The sequence below is a fragment of the Trachemys scripta genome, chromosome 1 (genome assembly GCF_013100865.1).
Source record: "Trachemys scripta elegans isolate TJP31775 chromosome 1, CAS_Tse_1.0, whole genome shotgun sequence".
In the NCBI taxonomy this organism is placed as follows: Eukaryota; Metazoa; Chordata; order Testudines; family Emydidae; genus Trachemys; species Trachemys scripta.
The window spans coordinates 129,929,220-129,941,684 of record NC_048298.1 but is presented as its reverse complement, the minus strand read 5'-3'; the positions used below and the strand labels follow the sequence as shown (position 1 = coordinate 129,941,684).

At 38.8% G+C, this 12,465-nt stretch overlaps 1 protein-coding gene across 1 annotated transcript in view; it reads left to right on the top strand.

Moving 5' to 3' along the window:
• NDUFA9 (NADH:ubiquinone oxidoreductase subunit A9) overlaps positions 1 to 12,465 on the top strand; it is a 31,488-nt gene that overhangs the window by 17,038 nt on the left and 1,985 nt on the right. The window contains exons 5-10 of the mRNA XM_034784987.1: positions 1,076 to 1,217; positions 2,568 to 2,670; positions 3,489 to 3,556; positions 3,677 to 3,753; positions 9,740 to 9,835; positions 11,122 to 11,188. Of these exons, the coding sequence (XP_034640878.1) occupies positions 1,076 to 1,217; positions 2,568 to 2,670; positions 3,489 to 3,556; positions 3,677 to 3,753; positions 9,740 to 9,835; positions 11,122 to 11,188 (553 nt within the window). The remainder of the gene's footprint in view (positions 1 to 1,075; positions 1,218 to 2,567; positions 2,671 to 3,488; positions 3,557 to 3,676; positions 3,754 to 9,739; positions 9,836 to 11,121; positions 11,189 to 12,465) is intronic.

The following is a 12,465-nucleotide window of genomic DNA, read 5'->3' as shown; positions in this document are numbered from 1 at the left end:
GCTGCATTCGGATCAGCGGTTTTGCACACAGCAATGTCTCACTCCGACCCCGCCACCTAAGTTGGGCTTGGGAGTCACCTAATGGAATGGATATGAGCAAGCACTCGAAGAAGAAAAGACGGTTACTCACCGTTGTAACTGTTGTTCTTCGAGATGTGTTGCTCATATCCATTCCAAACCCGCCCTCCTTCCCCACTGTCGGAGTAGCCGGCAAGAAGGAACTGAGGGGGCGCCGGGTCGGCTGGGGTATATATTCAGCGCCATGAGGGCGCCACTCTAGGGGGCTCCACAGCCGACCCGCCAGTGTTGCTAGGGTAGAAAATCTTCCGACGATCGTGCACGCGGCGCGCGCACACCTAATGGAATGGATATGAGCAACACATCTCGAAGAACAACAGTTACAACGGTGAGTAACCGTCTTTTCTTATGTTCTGCTTCCCATTAAATAGCTCCAATTCCTGCTTCTGAAGCTGTTTGGAGTTTTCCCAAGCAACAACGCTATGAAATTGACTTGATTCTCGTCAGTTTCACACGGCTTGCAATGTTTGGAATAGATGATGTGAAAACTGACAAGACCAGTCAGATTTCACAAGGCTGCAACTTGGAAAAACCAAGCAACAGTTAGAAGCACTGAAACTGATATTTTTCAGGAAGATTACACATCACAATGGTTTACAGTCTTAACCATGTGGCTTAAAGGTAACCTGAAAAAAGGGCTACAAGCATACTTTTTATTTTTGAAAAGTTTAGCCTCTGCTGAAATTGATAGTACTTGCCTGGAAAAATTTCCTGCTTGCCACAGACAAGCAGATGAGTGAATTTTTCAAGCTGTGCTTTAGTCTAACTAGAGATAAGGTAAAACCACAAAGTAGAGTTGCTTTGGTACAGTATTCTGCCATGTTTGAATTGCTGGTGTCTTTAATATGCAAAGAGTCCCTTAATTTAAGGACATTTTTCTAACAATGGCATCATAATGCGCTTCTGAAATCTGTTCAGGAAACATGTGACAGTGAACTAGATAACAGGATCGGTTGTTCTTAAGATCCTTAAAGTAACATTTATTTTCTTATTTTAGAAACTTCAGTTTTGAAGATGAATTTGTAAATATTCCTAGAGATATTGCCCAGGTAACCAGGGAAGCTGGAGTAGAAAAGCTCGTTCACATCTCTCACCTGAATGCTGACATGAAAAGTCCTTCCAAATACCTTAGGAATAAAGTGAGTCTGAGTTCAGTCTGTATTTTATTCAGAAGATGGAAAAGTTTTGCCAGATCCATTTCAAGAGATTACTTTAGGAACTGTGTTCACTTAGTTATTCTTTTCCCTGGTTGGGAGCAATTCCTAAAATGTAGTCTCCTTACACCATTAGACACAGCGCACCTGGGTCCAGTGCAGTGTGCCCTTCAGTGTGTATACAGGGCCCCCTAGCATTCCATACACATTTCTAGGTGAAAAAAGGTAATCTTGGATCTAATCTGGTTTACTCCTATATCCTCAAGCATCCCCTGCATCTAGTATCACTCTCATTAAGAGGAGGGAGCTGTCTTGGCCAGCAAAAATGAGTTGATATTTGGGAACAGGCCTAACAACCGGTGGTGGTGTGGCATATGAGTGGGGTAAGTGGGTAGTGAGAATGAAGAAATGGGGGACGAGAGTATAGAAAGGCTTCAAAAGCACTATCTTTTGTATTGGGATTACAACGCATAGGCTCTCTTGGACCACAGTTATCCATACTAGTGTTTAATCTCTTTTTCTTAATAGGAGGTACCATTTTTTTCTGTTCCCTTGCTTTTTTCAGATGTCTTCTGTCTCATTTTTGGGTATGTAGGCCTCTCAGTGAACTCACGAGACTTTCACAGTATCAAAACAAAATTTAAAAACAGGGGCCAAATCATATTAGGACAATTTTAAAAAATGCGTTATAGCCCTGGTTTCTAACTAGGCTAGAAAATAGTTTGGCCTTGTCAACATAGGCCAGCCAAATGTTAGAAAATATTTCAGCTGCAACCAAGTTTAAACTGTAGTCAGAGTTTTTCAACTCATTTGTTTTGATGGTGAAGTGGGGGCCTGTGACTCACCTGACTTATTCTAAACCCTGCATGTGTCAGAGAAACGTGCTGAGGCCAAGCTATTTCTTAAACTCCTTTGCTTTACATATTTATCTTGTCACTAAGGAGGGAGTTACGTAGGTAACCTACATCTGAGTACCATTAAAGAAATGTTGATGGTGCTTTTGTGAGTTGTCCTGAGAACTGCACATTGCTAGAACTGTGTGCGTATCAAAGACCAAATGGCCTGGAAGGAAATAATGTTGAGATGTTATTGCCAGAGTTAGTTCATGGAATATTTTATTCGGGTAATGCTTCAATAGTATGATACAATAATACTCTCTATATATCAGTGTTTCTCAACAACCGATCTGTGGACCGGTGCTGGTCCTGGAGAACACAGTTTAGGAAGGCAGCAAGCCGGTCCCTGATATCAAAAAGGTTGAGAAACACCCAGCCTGTTTAGAGTGGATAACATTAATGAGATGTTGTTTGGTTTGTTCATATTGATTTAATGCAGGCTGTTGGAGAGAGGGTAGTGAGGGAGGAATTTCCAGACGCTATCATTATGAAGCCCGCTGAGATATTTGGAAGAGAGGACCGATTTTTCAATTATTATGCACGTATGTATTACAATAAAACAATATGCAATCTGTATAACTAACCCTAGAGGTTGTAGAAGTAGTGAATAATTAATTTCCCTTCTCAAGGGGACAAGCACACTTGTTTTGACATGCATCTGATGAAGTGGGTATTCACCCACGAAAGATTATGCTCCAATACATCTATTAGTCTTAAAGGTGCCACAGGACTCTCCGTTGCTTTTTACAGATCCAGACTAACACGACTACCCCTTTGATACTTGACACTTGTTTTGAAAATCTCCTGTACTTTAAGTCATCATCTATATAATGTAAATCAAACTGAACCTCATGTTTAAGATCATGACCTGTGGGGATTAGGAAAGAATATTCAGTGTCTACTCTGAAAAGTGACTTTATAGCGTTGGACTTCATGTTTTTATCTGGAGTATTTGAGACACTGTCTGCTTATTTTATCTAATTGCCAGTGCTGGAGTGCAACAGTTGAGCTGGGTTCTCTTTCTGGCTCATGCATCATCAAGAATAAAGATTCTGGAACTGTAATTTATTTAGCAATTCTGATGCTGATACATGAGCCAGAATAGAATCCAGGTCCCCCTCCCAAGGTTGTATGGGTTCTGCACTGCTAATTGCAATAAAAGCTAATAAACATTTTAGATTGCGGTCGAATAAGACTGTTTATGCACTTTTTAAACATAGTCCCTTTCCATAGTAGCTCAACTCTGTGTAGTTGCATTTTGGCTCTTCTGCCTTGCTCTGAAACATCATATGTTGGTTATTGCCCAATGCTCTGATTCACTGATTACATTCTTAAGTTACTCATGTGTCTCCTTTACCAGATATGCGTTCCTTTGGTGGTGTGCCACTTATTGCTCTGGGCAAGAAAACAGAGAAGCAACCTATATATGTAGGTATTAAAAAAGGGCAAAACAAAAACTTGTTTTCAAACCACTTGTAGAAAATGTATAATTGCTTTTCTAAAGTTAGTTTAAAAATATTTTTAAACTAATATAAATATTTCTCTTAGGTTGTTGATGTAGCCAAGGCAATTATTAGTGCAATTAAGGATCCTGACGCTAAAGGAAAAACATATGCCTTGACTGGGTAGGTTACTCATCTGATTCTAATTAACTGTAGTGCTTCTATGTGGTGCCTTTTTCCACATATTATTAAGCCCCTTCGTTTTCAGTTTAAACTGATTTTTAATGAAAAATTTCCAGATTTTACAAAAAGCAATATTCAGATTTTTCTGATTTTTCACCCTACTTTTCTATAATTCAAATATATAAAAAATAACTTGTTTTATTAGGAAAATACAATGAGATAAATATATTCTGATACTACATTAGTCTGTGTGTATATGCAAAGCTACTTGTTGAAGTAAGGCTATGTACTAGTCTAGAAGATATACACAATAAACAAACAGGTCCGCACACTCTGAAGTGCGTGCACATCTGAACATACTGATGAATCTTACGCCCACCATGTACACATTTCATGTATACCCATTAACAGATAACGATTTAAAGATTTGACGCACTAAAATGGGAAGAAAATGAAAATCTGTATCAGAATATGTTTCAGAATAAAGGAAGTATTCGAAATTTTTTAAAAAAATAAAAAAAAACAGGAGAAAGGGATGAAGTTGAGTGTATGCTCTGTAAATGGTGTGGTCCAATTATTAAATGTAAATATTTATAGGCCAATAGTTCTAAGTCTACAACAGTAAACTGTTTATTCAAATGAAAAGTTTTATTGGAGATTAGAGAGATATTTTCTTAATCTCAGAGGTGGCATTGTGTTTTGAGTTCTGTTTTAGTTCTGCAGCAAACCGCATTGATGAACGGAATTCAAAGCATTAATCTACTGAATATTTCCGCCCCCATCTTTCTGTCCACCAAAATAAACCCTGATATTTACCCAGAAAAACTATTAAGTTTTTTATACTGATTTTCACTTGTTTTTGTTGTGGTAATAAACACTGATAAATTCCCAGGAAAAATTTAAATAAAATAAAAACTGAAAACGAAGGGCCCTACATATTATGCAGTAAATTCTGTTTCCCCGTTGTGTTATGCATGCCGTTTTAGCTGGAATAAATTCCATCTCCTTTGTTTGAAAAAATAATAATAAAAAACCCAACAAAAACACAGACTTGAGCATGATGGTTAATATTTTGGTAACCCCAATTAGGGCACCATTGTATTTATTGTTGTGTACATATTTGGAGAAATAGGCAGTCCTGCTTGTAGAGCTCACAGTCTAACTAGACAAGATAGATAAAGCGTGTAGGAAAGGGATACAACATACAGGCAGATGGTTAATCTTTAACACGTGACATTCTGTTCTGGGTTTTTTTGGTCTAATATTGTAAACATCAACACAGGGAACAGTTCTTATAAACACTAATTTTTATTATATAGGACTGAGTAGCATATGTGCTGTCATGATATTCTATAAAGGAAGTGAGAGAGGAGTAAGCTTAAAGAGAAATTTGTATGCATTATTTCAGTAGCATGGAGAGAACTATCAGCCAGTTCCCTGAAGAACATAATTTAACATCTTACTGTAAATTTAGAAATCTATTTGTCAGTTACACCTCCCTTATTCCACATTAACAAGTGTATCTCTGTTAGTTAAGAGCCCTATTTAGATGTTTTCATGAAGTAGAAACAGCTCACTTATAATCTTTATTTTTGGTAATTCTGATTTATAATACCTGGTATTTAAGATAAAGTAGTAATACAAGGTAGAGGCAAAAACTAAAGGAGAAATCCCACTGACTTTGGTGAAAGCCTCTGATGCAGACCCTTCGATTTGGAGAGAATTCTGGAACAGCTCTGTAGGGGCACTCAGAACCAAACTGGGTAGCAACTCAGTGGTCTAAGCACAAAAACTCCAGGGTGGAATAGGATATCAAAAACTCCCAAGAGCCAAATTTTGCTCTGACTTCCACATTTCAGTGATGTAATGTGGGGTCAAAGCAAAATTAGGTCTAGTTAGTATACGAGGCGAGAGAAGCATTTGACTACATCATGGAGAGGAATAGTAGCTAAGTAATAAAGTTACAAAGTGCTTCTAAAAAAACCTCCACACAGTTATATAAAATATGTTTAGTAGCCTGGGACTTGGGTTGTAAAAACCCTATCTGTGACTTAATAACTTTTCTGTATTCATTAGTTTATGATATTTTTACTATGGTAGCCCTCCAGTTTCATATGCAGTGGACATGGGTGGTCAGTCTTTCCCTCTTGTGATGTCATTGTCCTCAGCACTGTAACTAAGCTCTCAGACACAGGGCTCTTAGAAGGATCTGTTGTGGCAGGTGTGCTTCATGCTGCCTGTCCAGAACCAGCCATTACTCACTCTTCCTGAAAAGTACACTATAAAATCTCTCAATAAATGGCAAAGCAATAGGAAGAAGCAAGTAATTGGCTAAAGGCGCAAATAATGATAATGGGGGTTTTAAGGAACCTGGAAAAGTCTTACAAGTCTTTGTATGATATGAAGTGTCATCTTAAAGGACAAGTAGAGACAAATGTTGCACAGCAGATTAAAGAATTCTTTGAAAGAATGAGAGAGAAGTATATCACCTGGGCAGAACATACAAGGATCAAGCAAATTTAGAAGAGAGTCCAGACAACAAGATCAGAGTGGAATTAAACCTCTGAATTGTCGTACTTTACAGGTGGGGGCAATCAAGAAGATAGGTCTCTATGTATGCAAAGCATTGATAGCAGATGATTCCTACTAGAACAGAAAAATGCATTCGACTGCAGCGCTTTGGCCTTGTTGAAACAAGTGCTCCAACTTCAGAAGGAAGTGAGGATTAAATAGCGCTCTCCAGCCAAATATAAAGATGAATCAGCTAAATTCTGAACATACTCATATTGTTTGAAAGTCTAATTTTTTGAAAGTCCATAGAAGACCAAGAGTTAAGCACCCATGATTCAGAGGCAGGAATTCAAGCAAGGGATACCATCCTTTCACCCCAAGGAATTTGGAGATTCAAGCCCCTAGCAATGATTAAAAAGATTTTGAATAAGTAATTTTCTAAGCTAAGGTTCAGATCAATTTTGGGAAATCAAGGAAAGGCTGCCTAGTAATCTTTGACTAAAGCTGCACACTGCCTCTTAAAAGGTGCTAGCAACTCAAGCTATTAAAATGTTGCAAAATAAAATCGCTCATCTTATAAAACAAAACATTGATTTCTAATATTCTGTTACATTTCTTTGAGATGTATGTTAAATTGTGACAGGGCAGGTGCTGTTGTAATTGCTGCTCCTGAATGCCTAAGAATTTTGTACATTTTATTGCGATCCTGTTTCCCACTTTTTCCCAGCTTGGCTCTGTTTGTCACTTCCGCTTGTTATATCTTGTCTTTTAGATTGTAAGCTCTTCATTTACTATATGATTATACCGTGCCTAGCACAATAAGGCCCCTGTTATCACCAAGAAACTGCTAGTGGGAAAGCAGAGAACACTAAAGAAAAAATGAGTGCTGAAGTGTGAATATACTTTAACACCCCCTACTATATACAGTATTATACCGATAGATTTTTAGCCAATATAGAAGTTGACTTATGTTAGTTTTTAACTAATTTGAGACAAGAGTATGTTAAGAGTGCAAGAAACTCAGTACAAACCTTAAGAATGAATTGATTTATTCGTTTTTCTGTTTCAACATTTGGTAATATTCGAATTCAGGAGAATTTGACATTACTTATTTGTTTTCATTTCACGTTTTATCAAGAGAATAGAATTTAATGTGGCTTTATAAGAATGAGGTACTAAAGGGGCACTGTCAGTTTGAAGCCTGTCACCATTTTCAATTCTGGGAGCCTAAAGTTGGGCTCATAAATCCATATTTAGGCACCTAAATATAGGTGGCTTGATTTTTCAAAGGCGCTGAGATCCACAAATCCCATTGTAGTCAATAGAAACTGCTGGTTCTCAGCACTATTGAAAATCAGGCCACCTACATTTAGCTCCTAACTCTGCATTTAGATATCTGACTCTAGGCACACAAATTAGAAAATATTTGACCTAGTCAGTTTAAAAAAATATATAGTTAAAGGTGTTGCTGTACTATCCTTGCTCTGGTGCCCCGGAAAACTTTTGTGGTTTTACCATAGTACTTTCCATATTCTTTAAGAAAATAGAATTACACAATTATTAAACGTTGCTCTTCCTTCCCAAGAGCTTGTCAGTTGTGGGCATGAGTTCTGATGCATGGAAACACAAAGATCTCCCGTCAGAACCTTGGCTTGTCAAACTGAAGTTTGTTCACCTCTCTGAGTCAGTTGTCCCAACCTGCAGTTTCATGGCCATCTGCATAGATGTAATGTGTGTGTAGTTTAACAAGCTCACCTACTGGCCACCATAATCCTGGCACTGTCTGATCCTCCTGTGTTTACAGCTGGATCTGAAATCCCACTTTCCCCTGGAAACTAAATATGAAAATGCCACTAAGTATTACTTCTGGAATGCCCCGACTGTATAATAGTTACAACAGTCACATCAGGGCTCGTGGGTCATCAAGGCCACTGGTTGCTAGCTGAGAATTCCCAATAAATCCTTCAGAGACCAAAGCTGTTGGCATGCTCCTTTGATCATGACCTGCATGACAACATTATGAGGATTCAAACAGACTGTGTGACATATCACATAGCTCAATAATAAAGGGCTGCCATGAGTAGTTGTGAAGATTTGGCACAGAGTTCTGACACATCCTTATATGGGTCAAGAGAAATTCTCTATTAGGCTCAGCCTTTCACTTAACAGGAGTACTAAACTGCCAGGACGAACTGGCAAAACCAGATCAAGAACCAAGCAGGGGAGTGGGAACTCCAATAATCTGTTTCTTCTTAAAATGCCATAATTGTATGTGGAACTAGTACCCAACCTGATAAGCAGGAAAGTGACATTCCAGTGCTAAAGGTATTAGCCCTGGGGTGGATGCATTTTTTTTTTTCTGGGAGGTTTTCTTATTTATTTCTACCACTCTGCCTTCTCGCTGATAGGCAGAGTCCTCCGGATAATAGGTAAACTCTTAGTCCAGAGGTGTTCTGGAAGCCCCTGATCTGGACAGTCACTACGCAAGAGGATAAATGGACACAAGTCAGATATCAGGAATGGCAATATACAAAAACCTGTAGGAGAACACTTCAACCTCCCTGGCCACACAATAGCAGATGTAAAGGTTGCCATCTTACACCAAAAAACTTCAGGACCAGACTCCAAAGAGAAACTGCTGAGCTCCAGTTCATTTGCAAATTTGACACCATCAGATCAGGATTAAACAAAGACTGTGAATGGCTATCCAACTACAGAAACAGTTTCTCCTCCCTTGGTGTTCACACCTCAACTGCTAGCAGAGCACCTCACCCTCCCTGATTGAACTAACCTCGTTATCTCCACACTGATATATACCTGCCTCTAGAGATTTCCATTACTTGCATCTGAAGAAGTGAGGTTCTTACCCACGAAAGCTTATGCTCCCAATACTTCTGTTAGTCTCAAAGGTGCCACAGGACCCTCTGTTGCTTTTTACTGATCTCCCCTGTTAGAGTTGGGTACCACCCCCTTTTCCTTGGCAAAGTCTTCTATTTGGGGTCCTAGTTCAAAACAAGATGTTGATGAATCTAAACAAGATCCACTACTTCTTGGCCTCCTTCCAAGACAAGATGGATAGAAATCTGAGTGTTAGGACACTGCAAGTCCATTTCAGTCCCAACATTGAAAGTGTTGTATCCAGGTTTAATAAGGCCATATTTACCTGTGGTAAGCTTATTGAAGGCAATAGAGTTACACCTTGGGGATGAATCTGGTTGGTAATACTAAGCTCATAAAACCTATTGTGTTCTCACGCTCTGTATATGATGCTCGTACGTTTAACTGACCTCATTGCTTACTCTTTCAAACAACAGAGTTTTCTCTTGAACTATTAAATTTCCCTTAGTGGTGCCCTCTGGCAACAAGAGTGAAAAATCATTTAGATTGAAGAAAAGTAGATGTTGCTAAGTTTACTTGAATATTTGCAAAAGGAGGCATGAAATAGCATCATTTAACTGATACCCTTTTTTTGCAGACCTCATCGATACCTTCTTTATGACTTGGTAGACTATCTGTATGCAACTGCCCATAGATACTATCTCCCATACCCACTCCCACGTCCTCTCTACCAGTAAGTAGAATTATTTCTTGGCTTAGAAATTGCCGCCCGTCAAGTGGGTAGAAGCATGAAGAATGTAAAGTAACTGAGTATTTGCATTGGTCTTTAAACGTTACTACAGGATAACTGCAAGGGATGTAATAAGAGGTCACTGTAGACTGAATTTCCCAAAATACTCATCAGTTATTTTGGCTCTCGTGCTCAGCCAAAAATCCACCCATTAGGATGTACTGCAATTAAGTGTGCAGTTGTAGTAGTCTTAAGGTAACTCTTCACTGTGCAGGCTCACTATGCAATTATTAAATGGTCTCATTTTTGCTAAATCAAAACTAACCAAAGGTGTCCAGATCTACTGTGTGTTCAGTCATTCAGTGGCAAAATGAATCCACTTATATTAGCACTGCAGAGACAGCATAGCTATGAGGGAGTGAACTGGATTCTTTTCTGGCCTTGAGTATCGTCAACAGAACTGTTAAGTAAATCTGCAACACCAAATTTTGCTCTTTTATATCTGGAGACCATGGGATTATATAAGGGTAACTGAAGACAGAAATTGGCTTACAGAATCACGACTATTGGATGATAATGCATGAACCAGAAAAAAAACATCTTGGCTCTTAGATTCCAGGCTTCGTTTGCAGGGCTAGCGGTTAGAAAACCCACCTGTTCACTTAAACTGAGCAAATCTGATGCTGAGACATTGAACAAAAATAAACATTGAGCTTCATCACCCTACTGCCATTTTCAATCGTTTTTTAAAGACTAAAACTGCACTTTTTATAATATGGAAATTATATATGCAGATAGCTCCAAACTACATCCCCTAGCTTGCACATCCATTAAATTTTTGCTGTCAGCAAGCATACTTTAGTCTTAGAGGCTTTGAATTGTAGCATTTATGAGTGGTGAGATTATTGCCTATGCCTGCCAAGGAGCAGAGCTTGAAAAAGAGGCATACTAGTCCTTCCAGTTTCAAAGGTGGGGGTAGAAGTGAGCATTTATTAGATGTGGATTTTTATCTCCCTCCCCTTATTCCACACACACATCATTTCTCTGGGGGTGGGAGATGGAAGAATGTCATAGCGATCATTTATAGTAATCAGAACCATAACTGAGAATTTGCTGAAACCTTAACATTCTTAACTATGCACTAATGGAATTTCCAGCTAGGAAAATGAAATATGGAACAGAAAATGCTAACTTCTTGGGTAGTCTGAATATTTATGCCTGTCTGAATTGCCTTCTGTGTATCTGTATTATGATAATACTCACGTTTGCACCATTTTTCATGGTTACAGTTTATTTGCAAGATTCTTTGAGATTAGTCCATTTGAACCATGGACAACGAGAGACAAAGTGGATCGGGTAGGTCTGGGGCAGCACTAGTTAATCTTTTTTATTGGGGAAGTGTTATGAGTGTTTCTTAGCAATCCAAGGAGTAATGAAACATGATATCCCTGCAGATTGTATATTGCAGTGTTTCAATCTGTTCCACAAATAAAATTTGGTGTTATAGAGTGTCATTAACAGAATGTGTAAACCCTGCAAATGTTCTCAGACTGTTCTTGGAGACAAAAATCTCTTTATGGAGATGTTAAGATTTCAGAGTTCTCCTTTACTGTCTTCAAATATCCTCATGGGATACATAGCATAGTTCCTGCAGTTACTTTACCCCATGAACTTCCACTTACTTTTACCTGTCCAGGCTTGTTGGATGATGTGGGAGTTGACTGCAAAGGGATTCATACCTGAAGCAGCCTGGAGGTTCCCCTGGTTTGGTCTGGCAGCTATTTAATGGGAAATCAGGGCCAGCTGGGTTTGGCACATTTCTCTTAAACATGTAAGGAAGGAGCCAGGCTGACTGACAACAGAATTGTTGACGGTAACCTGGAAAGATAAACCTTTTCTTTGAAGTATCAGAGGAAGGGGTGGCTGGGAAGAGAGAACTATTGTAAGTAGACCTCTGGCATGCAGCTGACTGTTTTCTATTGAAAAGTTTACTTATTTTTGTGCAGTGAGTGAGGATTTTTTCCCTAGTTTTATGTGCACTTAAATAAATCACAAGCACCTTCCCTTGTAGCACAGTTAAGCGTACATAGCTATTTTCTGCAGGATTTTTGTTTTACTAGGATAGGCAGAAGGGAATTTGGTTTAATTATCCCATCCAGATGATGACACCTTTAACAACTCAAGGTGAAATCTCGGCATTCGGTATGACTGAAGTCCTAATTTAACAGTGGAATCCGTGATCTGACCAATAAGCAAAAGCGTTGCCTCTTGACATTTATCCATAACTTTTCATAGTTGCTTTTAATGTGGTTTTAGCCATGTGGCTCTTGCCAAACCTTGTTTCAACTGTGAAAATGTGGGTATTAGCCAATATTAACATATCAAAGTCCTGTTATTCCATGGGTAAGGTTAGCAAAAATGCAGTCATACCCCCTGATGTCAGTACCTGATGTAATTTTTTCCAAAGGTGGTTGATATTCCACAAATCTTTGCATAAATGGAGTTATTTAGATAACCTTTCACTAAGGTAGGGCAGCAGTAGTCTGTCTGAACATAATGTGTGCATCACTTTTAATTGGACGCAGCATCGTCTGCAGGACATGGCACTGGACTGAGTCAGGAGACCTAGGTTC